General features: G+C 39.1%; 1 protein-coding gene across 3 annotated transcripts in view; it reads left to right on the forward strand.

Annotated features, from left to right (window-relative positions):
* The window catches only part of knl1 (kinetochore scaffold 1), a 74601-nt gene that overhangs the window by 32818 nt on the left and 15453 nt on the right, over positions 1 to 26330 (forward strand). For all 3 annotated transcript variants that reach the window (XM_063053060.1, XM_063053077.1, XM_063053067.1), the window contains 6 exons: positions 3617 to 3732; positions 5250 to 5340; positions 7052 to 7168; positions 13809 to 13896; positions 18585 to 18680; positions 25760 to 25799. In XM_063053060.1, coding sequence (XP_062909130.1) covers positions 3617 to 3732; positions 5250 to 5340; positions 7052 to 7168; positions 13809 to 13896; positions 18585 to 18680; positions 25760 to 25799 — 548 coding nt within the window. The remainder of the gene's footprint in view (positions 1 to 3616; positions 3733 to 5249; positions 5341 to 7051; positions 7169 to 13808; positions 13897 to 18584; positions 18681 to 25759; positions 25800 to 26330) is intronic.

The following is a 26330-nucleotide window of genomic DNA, read 5'->3' on the forward strand; positions in this document are numbered from 1 at the left end:
TGAATCCATGCTGTGTCTGCATGATGCATCCATTTCTTTCCAGATGTCTCGCTATTTCTTTAATGATAGATTCAAGCATTTTCCCAACTACAGATGTTAAAGTAACCGGCCTATAGTTACTTGCCTTTGCGTACATCCCTTTTTGAGCAGTAGCATAACTTTTGGCTTCTTGAAATCCGCCGGAACCTGCCCAGAGTCCAGAGAAAGCCTCAAGTATAACTTCAGCCATTTCTTTCAATACCCAGGGATATATTCCATCAGGACCAGGGGACTTGTCTATCTTTAGGTCCACAATTTTGCTCAGTACTACCTCTTTAGCGATAGCTATTATATCGAGGGCCTCGCCTCCCATCGCATCCATATTATCTCTCTTTGGCATGTTAGATGTGTCCTCCACCATGAAGACCAATACAAAATAGTCATTCAAAGCCTCAACCATTTCCTTGTTACCCAGTGTCAATTCCCCCTTCGTATCCTCGAAGGCAGTGGTCCCCAACCACCGGGCCGCGGACCAGTACCGGTCCCCAAAGATGTGCTACCTGGCCACGAGGAAACGATATGATTTGGCGATATGAAACAATATGAGTCAGCTGCACCTTTCCTCATTCCCTGTCACGCACTGTTGAACTTGAACACCTCCCCCCACCCCATCGGCCAGTCTGCAAGAATATCATCAATATTAAGCCGGTCAGCGGTGCGAAAAAGGTTGGGGACCCCTGCTCTAAGGGACCTATGTTCACTTTAGTCACCCTTTTCCGTTTAATGTAATAATAAAAAATTTTACCATCAGTTTTTAGATTATGTGCTAGTTTATTTTCATAATCTATTTTCCCTTTCATTATTGTTCGCTTAGTGCTTCATTGTAGCTTTTTAAAGTTTTCCCAATCTTCCAGTTTCCCACTACTCTCAGCAACTTTGTATGCATGAGCTTTTAGTTTGATGCCTTCCTTTATTTCCTTAGTTATCCATGGCTGGCTCTCCCACCCTTACTGTCCTTGCTTTTAACTGGAATATACTTTTGTTGAGCACTGAAAAATCTCTTTGAAAGTCTTCCACTGTTCCTCAACCATCCCACCATATTGCCTGTGTTCCCAGTGTACCCTATCTGACTTCTGCCTCATCCTGTTGTAGTCTCCCTTATTTAGGCATAATACACTAGTTTTAAATCAAACTATTGCACCCTCCATTTGTATGAGACACTCAATCATACTATGATCACTCTTTCCAAGAGGATCCCTAACTACAAAATTGCTAATTTCTGCCTCATTGCACAGGACCGGATTCAAGATAGCATGTTCCCTTGTAGGTTCAGTAACATGCTGTTCAAGAAAGCTATCACATATGCATTCTGTGATCATGATCACACCATGATTGCCTACATCTCTTGTCATAGCGCAAGATGATGATGATTCCTTCTCAAAATTGAATTTAAGTATTGCACAATATTTAAAATTGTATTTTCATGTTACATTCAATCTGACAATTCCTTGTTTAAGTACCTTAGAATATTTATTGCCAATACAATGGAGCCAACTACTATGGAGAAATGTTTTTTCATTATTTTCTTAATACATTGAAATTGTATAGCATTTTCTTATTGTTACACTGGAGCAACAGCTTGTATTACATTCTATTTTCTAGAGTGAAACTTTAACCCACAATATTCTGGGACTGATGGTATTAGAAACTTTTATTAACACTTTTGAATTGACACTTTTATTTGCACACCATTATACCATGGAGGTGATAAATCCTAATTTAAACTTGGTAGTTTCAATGGCTTATATACTGTAGTTATAATTACACCTATAGATAAAATGGCAATGATGGTATCAGAGAGAAAAATGAGAGGTGGAGAAGATGACAGATTAAGCATCCATTTAATTTGCTGTAGAATTGCTTCTAAAGATTAGCTTTATTAGTTTTATTTGTTACATGTACATTGAAACGTACAGTAAAATGTGTACTTTGTGGCATCAAGTCAAATCAGTGAGGTGAGGTTTGGGCTGGGCAGCCCATCAGTATCACGATGCTTCAGGCGCAAAATAGCATGCCTAAAGCTCACTAACCCTAACTGTATGTTCATCTTTGGAATGTGGGAGGAAATCCACACGGTTATGCGGTGAACTTACAAACTCCTTACAGACAGCAATGGAAATGGAGCTTTGATCTTACAGCAGGCACTGTTAAGTGTATGGTAACTCTTTGAGTTCGTAGACATTTGCTGGGGGTTGAGGGAATTCCTTGGAGAATGCAGATCCTCCTCAGTTATGGATGCCTGATTTGTGGATTCCAGTTAATCCTAATCAGTTAATTGGAGCATCCACTTATTTGGAAAAAAAATTGAGAAAATAACTTGGAACATTATGCAGCATAACTGAGGCAGGAGACTGCTGCAGGGCAGTTTCTAACTAGTGTTGGGTGTGTGCACTTGTGTGGCCGTTAGACACTACTCTGTGCTTAGATTGAACAGTTTTAAAATAGTGTCAATGGCCTTTGATTATATTCAAAAATCAGTGATTTTTGTCACTGATAGTTGGTGAGAAATGAGCAGTAAACAATTCAGAACTGTGGTACTCACTGCGGTTTCAAGTGTTCAGGCCTGGAGATGGCAGAAATGGCCAGGAGTGAAAATGAAACAACTTTACTAAAGTGAGGAACTACGAAGAATCTGAAGGTACCAACAATCATCTCGAATGTTACAATAAAAATGAAGATTTGAAGGAGGTAATCATCGATAGCATTGTGTGAAGGTGGTCCATTATCTTTACTAGGTGTCTGTGCTGATTTTCTTCATTTACAGTCAATCAAAAAAAGTGGCAGCGTTTATAACCATTGGGACTCCATCCATAACTATTTGGAACTTATACACATTTTTATAGTACTCTAGTAGTATTGATAGTGTTCTAATTTCTGTATTTCATGTAAATACATAATTTGTTACTCAGTTAAACAGTAGTTTGTCTTTTTTATACCTTTTTAATTATTTCCATGAAACTTCGGCTAACTGGAGCAGGATCTTAATTGGGCCGAAATGTACTGGTCCTGATGTGTCCCAATTTTAAGTTCAAATGAGAACCAGTCTTGGGGAGGGAAGAAATATTTATATGTATGTAACCTTATGGTAATTGAACATTGTTGTTTCAAGACACAGGCTGCCACTTTCACTGCTAGAGGCCATGGAAATTAACAAGCAAACACTATTATTGCTACTTGTGCAATGATACTTTATTAAACAATGTAACCTCCACTGATTCTTCAAGCCCACTGAAACCAGCCATTGACTGGTATACCCCCAAGTTTTGTAACGTTCTGCCAAGGCAGGGGAAAACAAATGTTTGTTAATTAGACCTCCTCAACACCATTCATTGCAATACTGTGGCGATTTGATTACCACCTTGAATTATTTTGTGTATTTTCTGACTTGCTAACAAAGTTTATCTCCTGGGCGTCTACTTTTTTTTAAATAGAACCCATTCTTAAGCTGGAATGGCCTTGTAGGCTATAGCATTTGTGAAACTTTGCGTATTTTACTTGAGTTTATTATTGATTCTGAGCTATAGTTGATTTTTTTCCACTGTATTGAATAAAACTCTATTATTTTATTTCTTGGTAGCCTGAATTGGACAGATCCTCAGGACTGGAAAATTGGCTGGCTGTGAAGTTTATTCACCGACCAAAACGGGAAGTCTATGAAGACAATAGTTCTGCACTCTCTGCGGCCATAAATGAGTATGTAAAGTTTAGGCAGTGTTGTTGCCTCACTGCGTCAGAGGTTTGGTTTCAAATCTATGTGTGTGAAGTTGACATGTTCTGTGACTGTATGGGTGTCCTTCAATAGCTCTGGTTTCTTCCCAAAGGCTTGAGTTGGCAGGTTAATTGGCCACTTAAAATTGCAGCTATTGTGCAGGTGAATAGTAGTATCTTGGGGGAATTGATAATGTGGGGAGGTTAAAAAGGGATTAGATGATGATTAATATTTATAGGTGGTAGTCAGCCAATGCAGATCTGATGTTCTGAAGGGCCTATTCCTATCCTGTATGACTCGGTGAAGTCTTACAAATTGCCTTCTGTGATAATAGCTATTTCTATTATATTCTTGGAAAATACTTTATTAACTTGAGAGCTTGTGTTGAAAGTTATTATTAATTTTAAAATGCAGTTTCAAAATTGATGTAGGCACAGGTGCAATGAAAAACTTGCAGCAGTATTTTAGGCATGTACTTATTTATTTAGAGGTTCCGCAAGGGACAGGCCCTTACAGTCAACAAACCTCACTGCCCAGAAACACACCTATTTCACACTAGCCTAATCACAGGATAATTTACAATGACCTATTGACTGGGTTGTCTTTGGACTGTGGGAGGAAACTGGGGCATCCAGAGAAACCCGTGCCATTCACAGGGAGAATGTACAAACTCTACAGACTGCTCCAGAATGTCCAGAGCTGTAATAGCATAGTGCTAGTTGTTAACTAGTGTGGCACCCAGAAACACACATATCTTTAGAGACACAACATTCACAAACAATATGTGAATTTCTACATAAATTGTACAAGAAAGAACAGAATTACAATTAAGAAGAAGCAGTAAAATCCATTATAGTGCAAAGTGGTCATAGTGTTGCTATTGAGGTAGTGATTAGAGTTGTGTAGGTTGCTTCATGAACTGAATGAGTAGCTGTTCTTGAACCTTGTGAGACTTGAGGCTTCCGTACCTCCTGCCCAATGATAGCTGCCAGAAGATGGTATGGCTTGGGGGTTCTTTGGATGTTATTTCGTTAAGGCAGTGCCTCATGTAGATACTATCAATAGTGGGGATGTATTGGGCTGAGTTCACTACTCTTTGTGGCTTCTTGTGTTTCTGCTCATTGGAATTGCCATACCAGAATTTGATGGAACTGGTTAAGATAATTTCAACAGATCATTTGTAGATGTATGTTCAGTAACATGCCAACCCTTTTTAAACTTGTATTTTATCAGAAAAGGTATTGGTGTGTCTTCCTTGTGATTGATTATATATGACAGGTCAGGATAGAACTTCCAAGAACTTAAAGCTACTAACCCTCTGCACTGCTGATTCACCAATGTAGAGTGAAGCATGTTTCCCTCCCTTTCCCTTCCTACAAGCTTCTTTCACAACCACCCCCCACCTCCTCACTGTCATATCCGCGTGCTTCTGGTTCTTGAGTTGCAAATTCCAGCAAATCAGCTCTAAATGACTCCAATGTCTTTTCCATTTGCTTTTCAGCCTGAAGGATCAGTTGTTAGATCTTGACAAGCTCTTGTCAGAAGTGAACTATCCACTTCTGAAAGAGGTGATGCAAATGACAAAAGAAGAGGTAAATATTGATTAGTCTGAAAATGGTTAAGTTTAGCTATGTTCAGTTGTTTGATCTTTCCGAATTAAAATTTGCAGTTGCTGTGTCTTAATTTCTGAAGAAGATGCATTAATTTTCAGGTTTATAGCTGCCTGCAGTCCTCTGTCATAGAGAATGATGGTCTATTTTAGGTCTGGTATGCACCCTCCATTATTTTGCTGTATTTTAAACTGTTTAATAAGAAACTTCATGAGAAGAACCTTAGCTGAAGATTAAACTAATGATTGTAGCTGAACTTGAAAATAATTTATAACAGTAAAAAAAATGGTAAATAATCTCTTCTTGGGCTTCCAGCCAGGTACAGGTATTGATTATAATCGATGTTTTGATGACAAACTCAGCCATCTTCTTCAGGGATGATGCCTGGGCATGTCTAGTCCAGTGGTATTTATGCCCCCATATTCCGTCCCTTCTGATTGGTTAGTCCTCATCTACTCAAGTTTCCAATCTCCCACCTTGTTTATAATCATTCCAGTTCTTATTTAGACTGAGACCTTTGTCTTTGTTGAAATTCTTTTCCTCTAGTTTTATTTCAGTAGCTTCCTTTACCAGGCAGTCCTAAAAGCCATTGGCATGGCACAGTAGTTTGGTGCTGTTGAAGTTAATCCTATGGCCAGTGCGAATGCAGTGTTCCTCTACTGCTGATTTCTCCAGGTAACCCAAATGCATACACCTTCTGTGCTCCTTGATGCGAGTTTCCACCGTGCATCCCATCTGGCCAATATATGCTGCTCCGCATTCACAGGGAATCCTGTAAACGCCAGCTGATCTGAGTTCCAGATCATCTTTGACCTGCGTAAGCTGTGACTTGAGCTTCTGTACGGATTTGTGGATGGTATCAATCCGGTATTTCTTCCGGATCCTGGCGATCTTTCCACAAACTATGGAAATATAGGGAAGACAGGCAGTAATGACAGGTTCCTCCTCATTGTTAAGCTTTCCTGTTTGTTTGTTTTTTTTTGTCGGTCCTTTTAAGGACCCAATCGATTTCCTTCTCCTTGTAGCCATTCTGTAAGAATGTCATGCATAATTGTCTTATTTCCTCGGGGAGACTCCCCGGATCCAAAATAGTTTTCGCACAGTTAATCAAAGTAGGAAGAACTGCTCTACATTGGGAGGCATGATGATGGCTGCTATTGTTGAGATACAAGTCTGTGTGAGTTGGTTTCTGCTGGTCGCCATATCCGAGGCTACCGTCCGGTTTCTACCTTATTAGAACATCCAGGAACAAGAGGCAACCGTTCTTCTCCATCTCCATCGTAGATCGAATGTTTGGATGTATACTGTTCAGATGGTCATGGAACTGTTGGAGTACCAGGAGTCCGTGAGACCACATGATAAAAGTGTCATTTGTTCATAGTAGTTTCCCTTAGAAAGGAAGTACGTTGATGTAAGGGTGTGTTCAAAAAGGTCAGTGATAGCTTTATCAAACCCTGACCACGGGAGGACCAAGGTGTCCTTAATGTGAACTCTTATGAACAGGGACACCATGTTGAATCTAACCATTATGTCTCCTCTGGGTTCAGCTGGATGTTATCGCTTTAACAAAGTCGGTCAAATTTGTGATGTGATCCTCACAACCCCCAACAAAAAGAGACAGCATGGTTGTTAAATACTTAGCCAAAAATGGCTTTAAAATATTTTAATTGGTTTATTGTAATTTCTTTCTCAGTTGCAACAGTTTCGTTCTTGCTTGAATACCAAGAAAAGCACTTATGTGAAGAGGACTAAAGTAATCTGCCATGAACAAAAGGTTCAACTGTACTTGACACAGTTGAATGCATTGAAGGTAATTGTGCTTTATGAACACTTCAAGTAAGACTGGTGTAAGAATCAGGGTATTATGTGAAAGATCTCCTCTGCCAGAATGATTCTGTGTTTCAAGCTCTTCACAAAGCTTCCTATCCAATGATTAAATCTAGCATGATTAACTTTGTGATTTATTGGTAAGTTGAAATATAAGTGGTAGTTTAACATTTGAGAAATTTTCCTGGAAGTACAATTGTATTGCAGTCATAAGTTAATGCATTTTGTTGGCTTTACTTTGCAGAAATATAGATAAATGCTCAACCATGGCTGGCAATGTAAAGTCTGCAGATAGCTTTGTCTACATTTTTGTCCACAATATTTAAATTCAGAATGGAAATGAACAAGATTATCTTTGGTTTGATTGTTAAAGCTTCTTTCCTTTGTAGAAGTAAGCATTAGATTATCGTTTTGCATATGTGTCCATGGCCTTGGGCCTAATGTCAGAGCCCTAATTTTATTAAGTTATCCTTGATTGTTTTTCTGAAAGATTTAAACTAAATTATTTGGATCTCATTTTCCTAGAGGAAGATATTAAGTTTTTATCTTTACCCCTCAAATGTTTGAAAACAAGGATATATTTTATCCAGCAATTTAAAGTTTTGACAATCTAAAATTGTTGAGAACTGTTGGAATATAGCAGCATCAAGTAGCTATGAGATGCTGCAAATCTTAATTAATAAGGCAATGAACTGGAGTAGTTCTCATACTGAATCCTCCCGTTCATTAATTCATGCTGCAGTGTGTCCTGTCCAAATTTTTAAAAAATGTATACCGCAATTTTCCAGTAGTTTCTCTGACATCTCTTCCTGATGCCACAACTCAAACACTTGGAGGATTGAGGACAGTATGCATATTGGAGTTAGAAATTCACTTTGAAATTGAAGTCCATTGTGACTTATAAATGTTATCATTTTTCCACTTAATTCCATCATTTCCATTCCCAGTCAACTGCACCTTCCATCTTGGTAGCTTGCTTATGTGGGCACTGTTTGCTGAGTAGAGCATTGTTTATTGTCATAATGTTGAAATAACAGAGCATGTAAGGAGGAAATTAGCAATGTTTGGGGAAGGAGAGAACCCTGAAGATCAATTCTTAGTATTCCAATGATAGTCCTTTGGTCTGTGCAATGGAAGACACAAAACATGTCAACACAAAATATAATAAAACATAGAACAGTACAGCACAGGAACAGGCCTTTGGTGCACGATCTCTGTGCTGACCATGATGGTAAACTATCCTGAACCTATCTGCTTGCACATGATCCATGTTCCTCCATTCTCTGCATGTTCACATGTCGTGTCTGTCTAATTGCTTCTTAAAGCTACTATTGTCTCTGCTTCCACTACCATCTTGGCAGTGTATTCTAGGCACCTACCTCTCTGTGGGGGGTTGGAGAGGAACCTAGCCTGCACATTTCCTTTAAACTTCCTCCTCTCATCTTAAAGCTAAGTCTACTGTGGGAAGCAAGGGAGGAGATTGCTGAGCCTCCGGCAATGATCTTTGCATCATCAATAGGGACGGGAGAAGTACCAGAGGATTGGAAGTTTGCAAATGTTTCCTTGTTCAATAAAGGGAGTAGAGATAACCCAGGAAATTATAGACTAGTGAGTCTCACTTCAGTAGTGGGCAAGTTGTTGGAGAAGATGCTGAGTGGCAGGATTTATGAGCATTTGGAGAGACGTAATCTGATTAGGGATAGTCAGCATGGCTTTGTCAAGGGCAGGTTGTGTCTTACGAGCCTGATTTAATTCTTTGAGGATATTAAAAAAAATACATTGATGAGGGTAAAGCAGTGGATGTAGTATATATGGATTTCAGTAAGGTATTTGATAAGGTTCCCCATGTAAGACTCAAGTAAGGAGGCATGGGATCCAAGGAGACCTTGCTTTGTGGATCCAGAATTGGCTTGCCCACAGAAGGCAAAGGGTGGTTGTAGATGGTTCATATTCTGCATGGAGGACGGTGACCAGTGGTATTCCGCAGGGATCTGTTCTTAGACCTCTCCTCTTTGTGATTTTTATAAATAACCTGGATGAGGAAGTAGAAGGGTGGTTTAGTAAGTTTGCTGATGATACAAATGTTGGGGGGTGTTGTGGATAGTCTGAAGGGTTGTCAGAGGTTACAGTGGGACATTGATAAGATGCAGAACTGAGCTGAGAAGTGGCCGATAGAGTTCCACCCAGACAGTGTAAAGAGGTTCATTTTGATAGGTCAAATTTGAATACAGAATATAATATTAATGGTAAGCCTCTTGGCAGTATGGAGGATCAGCAAGATCTTGGGGTCCGTGTCTAAAGAATACTCAAAGCTGCTGTTAAGGTGTATGGTGTGATGGCCTTCATCTGTAGGATTGAGTTCAAGAGCCGTGAGGTAATGTTAAAGCTATACAAGACCTTAGTTAGACCCCACTTGGAGTACTGTGTTCAGTTCTGGTCACCTCACTACAGGAAGGATGTGGATACTATAGAGAGAGAGAGCAAAGGAGATTTACAAGGATATTGCCTGGATTGGAGAGCATGCCTTATGGGAATAGGTTGAGTGAACTTGGCCTTTTCTCCTTGGGGTGACGGAGAATGAGAGGTGACCTGATAGAGGTGTATAAGATGATGAGAGGCATTGATTGTCTGGATAGCCAGGTGCTTCTTCCCAGGGCTGAAAAGGCTAACCTAGGGGGTCATAGTTTTAAGGCGCTTGGAAGCAGGTACAAGGGGGGGATGTCAGGGTTAAGTTTTTCACACAGAGAGTGGTGGGTGTGTGGAATCCACTGCCAGCAAAGGTGGTAGAGTTGGATACAATAGGATCTTTTAAGAGCCTCTTAGATAGGTACACAAAGCTCAGCAAAATACAGGGCTATGCACTAGGGAAATTCTAGGCAGTTTCTTGAGTAGTTACATGGTCGGCACAACATTGTGGGCCGAAGGACCTGTAATGTGCTGTAGATTTCTATGTTTCTATCGCCTCCCCTGAGCCACAATTGAGAAAACAATCCAAGTTTAAACAGCCTCTATATAGCTGATCCTGACAGCATCCCAGTAAACCTTTTCTGCTCCAGCTTCATTACCTCCACATCCTTCCTGTACTGGAGCATCTAGAACTGCACACAATACTCCAAATTCTCAATGATATTGAGGCCAAAATGTGTTCAGGACAGGTTAGGTGGGTAGGTTGCATTATGATGGGCTTATGTAACTGAAGATTAAAGATGTGAGAAAAGAACAAATGATTAATACAGTAAATGCATTCCTTCCAGGCAGAACAAAATAAATGGGAGCAGGAACGGACTACAGGGCTCCTTGACTCTCATCAGCTATTCAATTAAAAGTGTTGCCGATCTGATTGACAGCTTCAACTCCATCTTGTTATAATTTTTAATCTCTTCATCACCACTCTCATCTGCCATACCTGCCTCCAAATCCACATTAAACCCTGTCTACTGTGGCTAAAAAATGTATCTACTGCCACTTGAATTTACTTCATCATTCAGCATTTATGGAGGTCTGGGTGGAATAATTGCCAACAAATCAGCAAATGTTGCAAATGCTGATCCAGTTAGACAGCAGCTCTAAAGAGGAAATTAATATTTTGGGTTGCGTTTAGATGCTTTGCTCTATTCATCTGCTTAACAAGTGTTTTCTGCTTACAGATGTGCAGTGGCTGCAAGATTTTCTTTTAAGTCCGTAATTGAGAGAAGTAGTTTCTCTTGATCTTGATCTTAAATTGATGATGCCTTATTGGAGGCCGGGCCTCCCAATTCTTGACTCTGTCACTTCAGGGTATGTCTTAAATTCAACCTCAGGAACTAGTATCTTTCAGTGAGATCACCTTTCAGTTAAGCTCCAGAACATCCATAAAGTCATATAGTCATACAACAGTCCTTGGTCTCCAGATCCACTTCAAATCATCAAGCATCCATTTATACTAATCCCATTTTATTCCCCTCAGATGCCTATTAACTCCTCTGATATACAGCTTACCTGCACACTAGCAGCATTTTGCAGTAGCCAGTTAACCTACCTAACCATATGTCTTCAGAATGTGGGAGGAAAACAAAACAAGGTCAGGATTAAATCTGTTAAATCCATCATTAAGGAACCTCACCATCCAAGAATGTGCTCTTAGCACTGCCATCAGGGAGGAGGTACAGAAGCCTGAAAATGTACATTCTACACTTTTAGGAACAGTTTCTTACTCTCCATGAGATTTCTGAATGATCTGTAAACACTACATCACAATTTTGCTCTCATTGCACTATGTATTTTTGTTTTTTATATACATATATGTGTGTGTGTATATATATCTTATTGTAACTTGCAATATTTTTTAATATTGCACTATACCACGGTAGCAGGTTGCCATAGGTTACAATGGGACATTACTAGGATGCAGAGTACAGGGTGAACGACAGAATTTTTAGCAGTGCAGAGGAAATTTACCAGGGATGTTGCTTGGATTAGAGAGCATGCCTCATGAGTATAGGCTGTGCAAGCTAGGGCTTTTCTCTTTGTAGGGAAGGAGGATGAGAGGTGACTTGGTAGAGTTATATAAGATAAAAGGACTAGATAGTAGGCAGCCGGCGCCCTTTTCCTAGGGTGGAAATGGCTAATATGAGAGGACATGATTTTAAGGTGATTGGAGGAAAGTCCAGGGGGATGTCAAAGGTTTTTTTTTTAAACACAGGAAGTGGCGGATGTCTGGCCAGGGATGAAGGTACAAACAGAAACATTAGGAACATTTAAGAGACTCTTGGATAAGCACATGGTTGAAAGAAAAAGTGGAGGGCAATGTGGGAGGGAAGTGTTAAAGTGATCTTGGAGTAGGTTAAAAGGTTGGCACAACATCTCAACTGAAAAGCTTGTAGAATCCTATATTTCTGCTTACTTTCCAATTTTTAACCAAGATATAACTTTTTTTGCCATGTTTTTCTTTATGTCACCAGCAAAATTGGGTAAATTATACTTGGTCCTATTCATTTTGTCAATACAGGTGGCCCCCGTTTTCCGAACGTTCGCTTTACGACACCGCTCTGTTACGAAAGACCTACATTAGGTACCTGTTTTCGCTAACAGAAGGTGTTTTCACTGTTATGAAAAAAGGCAGCACGTGCCAGAACAGCCAAGCTCCTCCCCCGGAACTGCATTCTAGCCGCCATTGCTTAAACACGTGCTTTATCTCGATTTATTTTATGCATCCGTTAGCAAGATGAGTTCTAAGGTATCGGAAAAGCCTAAAAGAGCTCCTAAGGGTGTTACACTTAGCGTAAAACTAGACATAATTAAGCATCTTGATCGTGGTGTATGAAGTAAGGACATTGTCCACGCGTTGAACTTGCCTGCGTCCACCATTCGCACTATTTATACGCAGAGGGAAATAATTTTGAAAGCTGCCAATGTTACTGCTGCTTCTACTCGTAGCAAAATGGTCTCTCTTAGTCGGTATCCAATAATGGATAAAATGGATAGTCTATTGCTTGAGTGGATTGATGGATGTACAAAGCATGGTGTTCCATTAAGTTTCCTTATACTTGAGGAGAAATCAGTCAGTCTTTTTAATAAGCTGAAATAGAAAGCACTGGATGATGGTGATGAAAGTGTTGAGTAAGTGGAATTTAAAGGTAGTTATGGGTGGTTTGATCGGTTTCTGAGGCGAGGGCAGCTTCATAGTTTAACGTTTACCTGAGAGAGTGCTTCAGCTGATACTGAAGCTGCCGAAAAGTTCCCAGCAGAACTGAAGAAAATAATTACAGAAGGTGGTTATTCATATAAGCAAGTGTTTAACTGTGACGAAACTGCAATTTATTTGAGTCTTCCCTATTCTGGTAAGTGAAACTACACTGTACATACATTATTTCTACTTTATATAGGCCGTGTATTTTTGTGTTATTTGATATGATTTGGCAGCTTCATAGCTTAAAGGTTACTGGACAGAGTGGTTCTGCTGAGAGCGTTTGCACCGTGTTTCTGCCGAGAGCGCTTCCGCGAGATTTTCGCTGCGCTAGACAGTGCTGCAGAAAAGTATTTCTACTTTATATTGGCTGTGTATTTATCGTATCATTCCTGCTTTTACTATATGTTACTGTTATTTTAGGTTTTATGTGTTATTTGACATGATTTTGTAGGCTATTTTTTGGGTCTGGGAACACTTAAAAATTTTTCCCATATTAATAAATGGTAATTCCTTATTCACTTTACGACATTCTGGCTTATGAACTGTTTCATAGGAACGCTCTACCTTCGGTTAGCGGGGGAAACCTGTAATGTGGATTTTAAGTAACTAAAGCCCCAACAGTAATCTGCAGTAACACACTAGTAACAGAAAATGGCCCTTTTATCTTTACATTTTGTTTTCTGCTGGCATCAACTCCTAATGTTGTACTGCCTAAACTTCCATTATTACTAATGTCCTGTAAATTGATCTCCAATATGGCAGAAAAAAGCCTATAAAATCTTTTGTATATTTTTAGTCCAAACGTTTGCCTAGTAGTTAAAAACAATAATGGATTTCTTGTACCATGAATACAAATTAGATAAAATTTCTCCCTATTCAATCTTGAAGAAGAAACATTACTTAGTTAACTAATTTTAGAATAAGAATAATTGTTTTTTCTTGATTCCTGTTCTAGGCACAACATCAGCAGAGAAAGGAATACGAAGATTCCTTGGATGATATACTAAACAAAATGGATGACTGCCTTGCGTCATTAGATCTCGGTAATTAATCACATATCTTGTGTAGCTGAGGAGTATTTTACTTTCCCCCGCATTTCAACATAACAGAAGACTATGTCTTTTACATTATTTAAGTGGTTAATTAATGCATATTTTCAGGTATTTCTCCATTATGATGATAGCCTAAGAACTTTGACACAGTTTAATAGATGAGTTTTCATACTAACTGTTTAGGAATGCTGCAGAAGCTGTCCTGGTGTTCATGACAGTGAACAGTCTGAAGTAGCTGGAGCAGATTTCAATGCTTCAAATTGTCTTCCCTATCATAGTTTACAACTTGGTGCTTTTTGCTCAATCTACACAACTTGTCTCCATCAATTGGTTCTCAGTTGCAAAATTGGGAATATGATTCTACATTCTTTTATCCAAATAATTAACAAAATAAATGCAGGTTCTATAAATTTGAAATGAGAATAAAATAGTCCAAATACTCACCAGCTAAGGCCACAGCTTTAGGATATAATAACGATCAGAGTGGCAACTCAACCTCTCGAGCCCGCTCCTATGTTCTCATCGGCATAATATGATCATGGCTAATATCTCCCAGACATCTGCTTCTGTGCCAGTACCAACAAAAGAGAAGGTTGTTGACTTCAGGAGGACATGAAGCAACCATTCTCTGCTGAACATCGACTCCTCCGTAGAGATTGTTAAGAGCACCAAATTTCTTGGTGTTCACCTGGTGGAGAATCTCACCTAGTCCCTCAACGCCAGCTCCCTAGCAAAGAAAGCCCAGCAGTGTCTTTACTTTCTGCGAAGGCTGAGAAAAGTCATCTCCCACCCCCCATCTACATCCCACATTCTACAAAGGTCGTATTGAGAGCATCCTGAGCAGCTGCATCACTGCCTGGTTCGGAAAATTGCACCATCTCGGATCACAAGACCCTGCAGCGGATAGTGAGGTCAGCTGAGAAGATCATCAGGGTCTCTCTTCCCGCCATCACAGACATTCACACCACACGCTGCATCCATAAAGCAAACAGCATTATGAAGGACCCCACGCACCCCTCATACAAACTCTTCTCCCTCCTGCCATCTGGCAAAAGGCACCAAAGCATTCGGGCTCTCTCGACCAGACTGTAACAGTTCCTTCCCTAAGCCATCAGACTCCTCAATACCCAGAGCCTGGACTGACACTAACCTACTACCCTCTACTGTGCCTATTGTCTTGTTTATTATTTATTGTAATGCCTGCACTGTTTTGTGCACTTTATGCAGTCCTGGGTAGGTCTGTAGTCTAGTGTAGTTTCAGTGTTGTTTTACATAGTTCAGTGTAGTTTTTGTATTGTTTCATGTAGCACCATGGTCCTGAAAAACATTGTCTTGTTTTTACTGTGTACTGTACCAGCAGTTATGGTCGAAATGACAATAAAAAGTGACTTGACTTGACTATGGCCCTCAATTTCTTGATCTTCCTTTGAAAAATTTATGTACTTCCTCTTTAAATATGCCAAATGATCTAGCTTCCACAACCTTCTCTTATAGAAAATTCCTGAAATTCACCACCCTTTAAGCTTTTAATGATGGCCTTCTCAGTTTGTAACTACGTTCCCTTGTTCTGCAGTGAACACATCGCCATATCTACCCTGTCTTTCTCTCTAAAGATCTTCTACATTTCAATCCCTCATTCATCTAAACTCTTAAGAATATAAAACTAATTTCTTTAACTACATGTGATTGCACAGTCCTCTCGCCCCAAGAATTAACCTAGTGAATCTCTTAGGTGTCTCCAAAAGAGTATTTAATTTCTCAATAAGAGAGTCAAAATTGTGAACAGCACTCCAGATATGGCCTCAACAGTAGCATATACAAATTACTTATCTGTAAACTCCAACTCTTTTACAATGAAAGTCAATATGCATTTTGCCTTTCTAAGCACTTGCTGCATCTAGCTACTAACTTTTAGTGATTTATGTACAAAAACATCTAAATTCTCCTCCTCTGCAATCTTTCTCCATTTAGGAGAGAAAGTTTGTATTTAGATTTTTCTTACCAAAGTTCATAATGTCACGTTTTCTCATTAAGTTCCATTTGCCAAGTTTTTGCTTGCTCACTTAGTTTGTATCCAGTTGCAGACTCATAATTTTCTCATGGCCACAACCCCTCCCATCAATTTTCATGTCACTGGCAAAAGAAACTGTCTCTTTCAGACCATATTACACGAGATTGGAAGAAGTGTAAAGGCCAATTTATACTTGTGCGTCAAATCGACGCTGTAGGTACGGCGTAACAGCGTACCCTATGCTGTAGCCTGACGCGCACCTCCCCAAAAATGTAACTACGCGTCATTGCGACGCAGACCGCAACAACTATGATTGGTCTGCTTGGTAGCATCGCATTTCCTCCTGTGCTGCAATAGCTTCCCATTGGGCAACTGAAGGGCAAGAAAGGAATTCTGGCTGCAATGCTTTTCATAAAGTGTTACAGACCTTCGAAATTATGGAGGACCCTGTGCTTGATGCCAGTTTGTAGCCAGCTGCTACAGCCTGTTGACTTCCACCTGAAGCTAAAACTCGAATGGTGGTTGCCAGTCTCTGAGTATACTGTGCGTACATTGATGCGAAATAAATGGTTGGAGACGATGAACCAAATCGTCAAATCTACCTGCTGACATCCGAAAATATTTGAAATCCATTTCCTCGTCCATGTCTCTCAGTGGCCGGACAAGCACAGAAAATTCACCCTCCTTCAGTTTGTCGCCATTGTTTGAAGTTTGAGTTTCTTCGTGTTGAGTTTCAACACGAAGAAGCTCAACACAGTGGCATAGAAACCCCACCGCCAACTAGCGTTTTGGCGGTGAATTGCAGAGCAACGCAGACACACCAACGCACAAGTATAAACGCTCACAACAGCATAGCCCACTTGCGTAGGCTAAGGCGTAAGCTAGTACGCACAAGTATAAATCAGCCTTAAGTGATTCACTACTTCACCTGAAAATACATTGGTCCTTGGTTTGTGGGAAGGGACAAGGTGACAAAATGAGTATTGTACTTCAATTGCATGGAAAACATGGACACTGGGGAGCGAAGAGTGGACTAGGAAATCACTACTTCAATAGTAGGTTCAATAGGTACATTTAAAGTCAGAGAAATGTATACTAAAAACATCCTGAAATTCTTTTTCTTCGCAAACATCAATGAAAACAGAGGTGCCCCAAAGAATGAATGACAGTTAAAACATTAGAATCCCAAAGCCCCTCCCCAGCTCCCCCTTCTGACTTATGTTAACTCTAACAAAATTCCACCACCAGTAATGTATTCCCATTCCCTCTGCTTTCATCATTTCAAAAGGATCACTACTTCATAGTTAGCTCATTTATCCCCATCAACCATTTACAGTATTGTGGTACTTTCCCAGGCAGCCAAAGAAGATGAAGCACCTGACATTTCACCTCTTCCCTTCCCATCATCAAGGGAGCCAAACAGTCTTTGCAGGTGAAATGGTGATTGACTAAGATTTATTTCAGTCTAATGTGTGACACTGGCAGTCACCATGTGGCCTCCTCTACAGTGGAGAAACCAAATGCGGAGTGGGTTATTGCACCTGTGTTCAGTCTATAGGGGTGACTGGGCTTTTGGTTGCCTGCAATTTTAGTTCCCCACCTCACTCCCATCTTGACATGTATGGTGTTTTTCACAGTTACAATGAGACCTAGTGCAACGTTGAGGAACAATATCTCATGTTCTGTCAGCGCACATTGTTGCCTTGTGAATTCTAAATAGAATTCTCCAGTTGTAGTGTTAGCATCAGAGCTACCTGTCTCAATTTTGACTTTTTTTAAACCATTGGTATAAACTGCTGGTCATGTCCCGTAGCCTTGCTGTTGGCAATGCATTACACGGACAAAAAAGTTCAATGGGCTTCTGATGGTCATTTTAGAAGCAGAGAATGCTTCTAAAATTGAATTTGCTTTCTCTTTCCCATTCTTACGAAAGTTCCAGGGTCTGAAACATTAACTGTTGCTTTGTGCAAAGATGTTACCTGACCTGCTGAATATCTCCAGCACTTTCTGTCCTTAATTTAATGACACTGCCAAAAAGTTGATGCACTGTGACAGATGTTTGTGAATGTATCTCATTGTTAGTGAAATCCTTTTATTTTATCTTGTTCTGTGTTTATATTGCAAGCTCTCACCAGAATGTTTTGTCATGTTATCTCTCAACTATCACTATCATTTTTGCTAATAAATTCTTGTGAAGGTCCCTATGAAATGCCTTTTTGAAGTTTATATGAATGATATCCATAGATATAGCATTCCATCATGTTAGTTATGCGAGCCAGATATTAATTTATATATTCACTGTTGGCAAACCTTCAAATAAAGCAGTGCTGCTAATTAAATATATTAATAGAAAGGGACAACTGGCCTTGGTCTGTGTTTGCTTGTGAGCTATTATCCTTTTAATTCTTTGGATGGTAAATAATCAAATAGAAATCCAGTCCAATTTAGCTATGTCTTTTCAAAGGCAATAGGCACCTGTAATATTTATATTGATGTTTCTGCATTAGTACTGACAATGGGTCTTCAACCAGAAAAACTGATGCTGTCTTTCAATGGATGCTACTTGACATGCTGGGTATTTCCAGCAATTTAGTCTGTCTGTATGACTTTTGTTTCATGGTGCAATTGGAAATATCATGGTGAAAATCGATTGTCTTTTTAAATGTAGGAAATTTGGATCATCTAGGAGAGTGTAACATGGATGCCTTTGATAGTTATGAGGACCTGATGCAGCTAAAGCAAATTGTGAATAACAAAAACAAGGGTAAGAAATTTGATGTCATAACTGGCTGATGTGAAGGAAGCTTCCCAAAAATTCTCAAAATGGCAATGTTTGTATGGGTTGGTCTGACTTTTATGTTTCCAATGCTACTTTCCAACTATTTATGACATGGTTAAAACCACCCATTTTGTGTATAGCATGTTTAAATATAAGTGAAAGGTTTTAATATCATTGTATTTTTTAAAAAAACGTGTTGTTAATTTGACAAAGGTATTTAATTTTACCCTTCTCTGATTTGCCTTTTCTCCTCCTCCTGATTCTCCTCATTACCCCTCTTCTCCCCCCACCATCCCCCCACCCTTCCAGAACTGTAAAAGACAATCTACTGGGGATTGTAGCCTACAGCATCTAAAAGTGGTTCAGCACAAAATTGGGCAGGTGTAACCGGTTAGCAGAAAAAAGAAAATTAGAAGTGTTGTAAAACTGATTTTTTAAAGGCATGCATTTCCAAGATGTAGAGGGAGCTATTTGCTGAATACCTGTCTCTTTATGATTGATTCTGATGTGTACCTCAATCAATTTTCTTCACAATATAACTTCAGAAAAGTTATGTGGGGAGAACTGTGTTTAAGTGTGTGCTGCAAAGATATTACTCTTTTTCACTTGTAAAGTTTTCTGAGCTGTTTTAGTTAGTTTGTACAGTTACTTATCGATTGATTGAGATACAGTGTGGAATAAGCCCTCTGGCCCTTTGATCTGCACCATCCAGCAGCCCTCAATTTAACCCCAGCCTAATCATGGGACAATTTACAATTACCAATTACTCTACTAACCAGTATTTCTTTGGATTTTGGGGGGAAACTGGAGCACCTGGAGAAAACCCACACATTCCACGGGGAAGATGTACAAACTCTTTTTTTTTTAAATTTTATTTTTGTTTGGATAAGGAATTCACAATTATCATGTACTTTTTTCACACATATAACCTTTTCCATTTTTTTATATGTATAAAACTACAATTATTTATACATTCTTAAGTACACATTGAGATGATATAAAAGGAAAATAAACATTTAAATAGATAATTATGTACTGTGGTAAATCTAACCTATTAGGCTAAGTAATGAAATTAGTTGTTAAGAAAAATGGTAATAATAGTTTCCATACAACCCTTCTGGACCATTTCCACTGGTCCAAGATGTTGCATACAAGCCTATATACCAACCATTGTAGGTGTTTATATCCCAATTTGTTCGTGCGTGTTCCTGCCCGCAGACATAATTATCCAATCCCTATGTACTTATTTACTTAATTTTTTCATTTTTTTTTAATCCCTTTCCCAAATCTTTCCCTTTACTTGTGTTAATTCTCTATTTTCCAAAAAAAAACAACAAACATTTAGACTAGGGGTGCTTACGTTAGCAATATTACTGTGTTGATGAGAAGAGCAATATAAATCATTAGGAGAGTCATCTAAAGTCTGCTCGCATTGGGGTTATATATTCAATCCATTTATTCCAGATTTGATAAAATGTTTCTTTTTGAGTTCTCAGGGAGTAAGTCAACTTTTCCATTTTAAATATTTCCAAGATAATTTCGTACCAATCTTCTAATGTAGGTGGTATTGGATTTAGCCATTTTCTAGTGATCGATTTCTTACTTGCCGCTAAGAGGGCCTGCAGCAACTTTATATCTTCCTTCTGTTCAAGGAACAATACATGCCCCAAATAGAGCGTCTCAGAGGTATCTGGGACCTAAGTACCTTAACTAATGTTCTATGAATACCTTCCCAAAATAGACTTAATTTAGGGCAATCCCAGAAAATATGAAAATGATTTGCCTCCTTGGAGCCGCACCTTCTCCAACACATCACATTTGTATCTTTATATTTTTCCTGATATGGGGTCTTGAAGTATCTTATAATGTTTTTCCAACAATGTTCTCTCCAAGTCAAAGAATTAGTCGAGGACCATTGAAAGCTGCAGATTTTCCCCCAAGCCTCCTCTGAAAGTACCAACCCCGCTTCTTTCTCCCACTTCTCTTTAATATACAGTGTATTTACATTTTTAGCATGGGAGAGTGCATTATATAGGCGAGAAACTGATTTACTAGGTATTGAACTGCAAGCCGAATTCAGAATCTTGAAAAATTCTAATTCTACTGTTGATAGGTCTGTATATCTACAACTCTGGTTAACATAGTTTCGTATTTGAAGGTACCTAAAAAAGTCGTTGTCTTCTAGGCCATGTTTGTCCTGCAGGATTTGGAAACTTTGTAATACTCTTTTATCTATAAATGAGAGGTAGGTTGTAAGACCTTTCTTTATCCATAGCTCAAATCTTTTATCTCCTCTGTTGGGAAGGAATTCGGTATCATATGCACACCATCTAAAGAGTTTTAGCATGTTATTAATTCCACATGAATTAACCACCTTCTGCCATACTTTTAATGTAAGATTTATCCAAGCATTATTAAATTTTTCCAACTGGGCCATCAATCCTTTGTCAGCTATTGAGGCCTGAAGAGGAAAACTGTCAACTAATCCAAATTCTATTTCCTTCCATCTAGCCTTATACACCAATATAACAGAAGGGTTATCTGTGAGGCATAAAAATAGTTTCTCAGGCAAGGAAGAACCATACCTCCTCTTTCCTTCCCTAACTATAAGGTGTTATATCGAATTCTAGGTTTCCTTCCTTGCCAAATGAAGCGGGAAATCCATTTGTCCCATTCCCTGAATTGATTATCATCCACCTCCACTGGTAAAGTACGGAAAAGATATAATAACCGAGGAAGAATATTCATTTTTATAGTATTTATCCTTGAATTTAAACTTAAAAAGGGGATAAGATTCCATCTATGCATATCTGCTTTTATCTCTGAGATTAATGGCCCATAATTTACCTGTGACAGTGTTGAAAGATCCTTCGGCAGGGTTATTCCTAAATATTTTAATGATTTAGCTTCCCACTTAAGATCGTATGTATCCTGCAATTTTTTGGATGGTGTATAATTTAGGGACATAACCTGCGTTTTCTTTACATTTATTTTATAACCTGATATTTTCCCAAAGTCATCCAACAGTGTAAACAATCCTATAAATGATTTTTCTGGTTCACTCAGATAGACCAAAACATCATCTGCGAATAACGCCACTTTCTGTTCAATCCCTGCCACCTTGATACCTTTTACGATTTCGCTCTGTCTTATTAGTTGGGCAAGTGGTTCAATATATAGCGCAAAAAGGAGAGGAGAAATTGGGCATCCCTGTCTAGTGCCTCTCTCTAAAATGAAGGAGTCAGAGAGGTCCCCATTTATCTTAATTCGGGCTGTTGGGCTGTCATATAGAGTCTGAATTACTTTAATAAACCTTTCTTGAAAGCCGAATCTTCCTAACACTCTGTATAGGAATGCCCAACTAACCGAATCGAAAGCTTTCTCAGCGTCCAATCCTACTACCATTGTCTCTGTCTCGTTCTTATTAACCTGTTCTAATATGTGCAGAGTTCTCCTTATGTTGTCCTGTGTTTGTCTTTGTTGAATAAATCCAGTCTGGTCTAAATGGATTAGGCCAGGTAAAAGCTTTTCCAATCTGCGCGCTAATATAGATGTAAATAGTTTGTAATCTAAATTAAGAACACTAATTGGCCGATAATTGCCACATTCTAGTTTATCTTTACCCTCTTTAGGAATAACTGAAATAATCGCTTCTCTCCAGGAAGGTGGAGTTTCTCCTCTCTGCAAGATCCAATTAAAGGTGTTAAGTAGTAATGGGGCTAACTGTGTCTTCAGGGACTTGTACCACTCTGAGGTAAACCCATCAGAACCCGGGGACTTTCCAGCCTTTAACCTAGAGATGGCCACGTTCAGTTCTTTGACAGTTACTGGTTCAAATAAACTTTCATTTTGTAAATCTGTAAGTTTAGGTAGATCTAAAAAATTCAACACACTGTCTATATAGGGCTCATTGGGGGCCCGGGGTTGGGAGTACAGCTCTCGATAATACGTTTCAAAACTCTCTTGAATTTTCCCTATTGTACTCTCCACAAGCTTTGTCTTTGGATTCTTTATTTTATGAATTGTATTGTCTGCTTGTTGTTTTCGTAATTTATATGCTAATAATCTAGCTGATTTACCTCCTACTTCATAATTCTTTTGTCTCAGGTAAAGAAAATTTCTTTGAGTTTCCAACGTATAAATATCATCAATTTCACTTTGCAATTTCCTAATTTCCTGTTTTCGATTTGAATTACTTTGCTTGCTATCTCCAACTTGAAGTTGTTTTAATTTTCCTTGACGGTCTGCTAATTTTTGTGCATTGATTTTTTTCATGTGAGTAGTAATGGAAATAATTTTCCCTCTCAGTACAGCTTTCAATGTATCCCATAAAATCACTGGTGATGTTTCTCCTGTGTCATTAAGGTCTAGATATTCTTTGATTTCTCCCCTTAATCTCTCCATTACTTTTGGGTTATTAAGTATATGTGAGTTTAGCCTCCATAGTGTTTTCCTCATTTTCCTTTCCAGGATTAGAGACATAGAGACTGGGCTATGATCCGACAGATCAATTGTTGCAATAGTACAGTTTTTTATCCTGAGTCTATCTGTATTAAAGATAAAGAAATAGTCTATCCTTGAATAGGCTGAATGAGGGAAAGAGTAATATGTATAATCTTTACTAGTAGGGTGTAATTCCCTCCAGACATCTATAATTCCCAACTCCTCCATCAATGAATTCACTTTCCGAGTCAGAGGTTTATTCTGAGTAACTATTCTTGAAGAATCTAATATAGGATTTAATCTAATATTAAAATCCCCTCCACAAATTACTACCCCTCGAGAACTGACCATTAGGTCAAAAATGTGTCTATAAAATGACCATTCACTACCTGGAGGAGCATAAACATTCAGCAATGTTATTTCTGTACCTTCTATTCTTCCTGTGATTTTTACAAACCGTCCTTCTTTGTCTCTAGTCTCTGAAATATGTTCATAATTAAGAGTACTTGATATTAAAGTAGCTACCCTTCTTTTGTGACTCAATTTATATGATGAATAAAATACATGCTTAAAGCCCATTCTTTTTAATTTTCCATGTTCGGATTGACTCATATGTGTTTCCTGGAGGAAAGCTATTTGTGCCCTCTCTTTTTTCAATTTAGACATAATCTTATTTCTTTTAATTGGATTCAAAACCCCATTAACATTATAGGAAATTATTTTTACCAATTCAGTTTGCATTTTTCTCTAGTAGAAAAAAAGCACTCTCCTTTTCTAACCAAACAGTAAGCAATCCCTTCTCAACAGTAAACCAAGACATATAACCACACCCTAGACATTTCTGAACGCATAACATTTGAAAATTTTCCCCGACTTCCCACAGTGAGGCCTGAGCACCGACCCGCCTCAGTTCAGAGGGATAACCTCTATCTTCACCCTGTGTTAGAGGGCCCTCAGCAGTTTGAATAATCATAGAGAATTTTCTCCTATTTATGTCTCGACCATATTGCTATCATTCAAGTTATTCCGCTTAGTTTATTTTCAGTTACCAGTTTTCATTTTACTTTTAAGTCCGATTTACTCTTTTCAGTCATTTCTCTTAATTAATCTGTATTCTCTGTACATTCGCGTCTGAATATTTGCAGCTTTTCCTTGTAGTTTGACACTCTGGTTCGAGTGGAGCGTCCTCGCCCCACTAACTGCCACGACTTCTGCCGAATCCTCTCCAGTAGTGACTCCGGTTGGGTGATAACTTTAATAGGTAGTCCCCGGTCCGCCAGCTCCGACGTTGCCTCCTCCACCGTAGCGTAAGTTTTTGTCCCTTCGTCGTAAAAGACTCTCAGCCGAGCTGGATACAGGGCCTGGAATCTGATGTTGTTTTCCTTCAGGACTCTCCGTGTTTCCGTATATTCCTTCCGTCTGGCAAGAATCCCCGGTGCGTAGTCGTGGTCTAAACTGATTTTGCAGTTGTTCCACATGAAACCTTTCTTTTGCCATGCTCTTTTAAGCACCTCTTCCTTCATTCTGTAACTGAGAAATCTGATCAGAATCGATCTGGGCTGGGCCCCTGCCGGGGGCTGTGGTGCCAACGCGCGGTGAGCCCTTTCTATCTGTAGGTCTTCTGCGGCCGGCATATCAAGGTTCTCTCTAAGCAGCTTCTCTATGAAGGGAATCATCAATCTGGGTTTACCTTCGGTTCCTTCGGGAACTCCGTAGATCCTCACATTTTCCCTTCTCGAGCGGCCGCCTTGATCTATTAGTTTCCACTGGAGTTGGTCTTGTAGCTTCAGCATTTCTGCTATCACTTCCTCGGCGTCTTGTAGTTTCTCTTCAATTCCAACAATCCTCGCTTCGGCTTCATCTATCTGCGAGTTAGTTTTTACTATTTCTCCTTTAATATCTTCCAGCTGTTTGCTGTTATCTTGTCGGAACTCGCGAATCTCTCCGAGAATCAAAGACAGAGTCACCGATTCCCCCTCATTATCTCCGTCCTGGCTTGCCGTGGGAGAGCTAGGCCCGTCGCCTTGCTGCGTCTCTTTACGTTTATCAGCCTTCGAAGCGGACTTTTTATTCTTGTTCTTGGACATCATCCTTGCCCCTTTTATTAATATAGTTATGCAATATTAAGTATTTGTCTAAATTCGATTTTGGGGCAGTTTACCTTCTTTTTTGTCGAGAGACCTTTTCCTTACGCCGCCATTCCCTTGATGACCCGGAAGTCCTCGAAGATGTACAAACTCAACTGAACTCCAAGCTCCTACACTCTGACCTATAACAGCACTAACCGCTACGCTACCATATTGTGATTCTGTATGCTTGAAGTTCACTTTTGATATTATACAGTTCATCTAGTTAAATTAATTTATTTGCTTTTGGTTATCTCTAGAACCATGTACAAATGTAAATGGCTTAGAAGAGTCTGTCAAAATGGTATCACCATAATCAGAATGAATGGAAATGTGCAATTTACCTCTGTTTTGCTACAGGATTTTCTGTTGATCAGCACTCCCAGTTTGAATTCTGGATATAGACTTCTGTTAACTGCTGAAGAAAACTGATATACTGGTCATAAATAATGCATAGCGCTTTGCTTTGTTGTTAATTTTGTCCTTTTTCTGCAGATTTGAAAAATCTTCAGGGAGAATGCTGTAAGATGGAAAGGTATCTATATTTTAATTGATAATTTGTACATTCTACAATGTATTTTGGCTTTCACAGATGATCATTTTGATTGCTTCACTTGCAAGTTTGTTTATATATTGACTTTTGTTTTGAATTGGTCATTAAAAAAAGATTTTTTAAATTATGCCAGGTGTAAATTGGGATATAGTTTGATACAACTAGAAGGAGGAGTTTATCTGTAACTCACTTTTAATGGATGGGAAATGTATATCAAAGGTGAATGAAAACTAGAAACTTTCACTGAACGCTGCAAGCTATCTTGCCAATTAGCAGTCATTACCAAGGCTGAAGGTGGGGGAAAAAAATTGAAGAGGGACTGGAAGCATTCAAGGGAAGAGAACTCAAGGTTGCAGTAATGCATCTGCTGACTAGTGATAACGCATCTTAGCATCATGCTTGATGTTGATTTAGACTTGGAGGTTGAGATTGATATTTGCAAGGGAGAATCTTTTTGTCTTGCTAGTTCATCAGCCCTGAAGCTTATCCCCAACAGAATGCAGTGAGATTTTA

Source organism: Mobula hypostoma, chromosome 1 (assembly GCF_963921235.1).
Source record: "Mobula hypostoma chromosome 1, sMobHyp1.1, whole genome shotgun sequence".
In the NCBI taxonomy this organism is placed as follows: Eukaryota; Metazoa; Chordata; class Chondrichthyes; order Myliobatiformes; family Myliobatidae; genus Mobula; species Mobula hypostoma.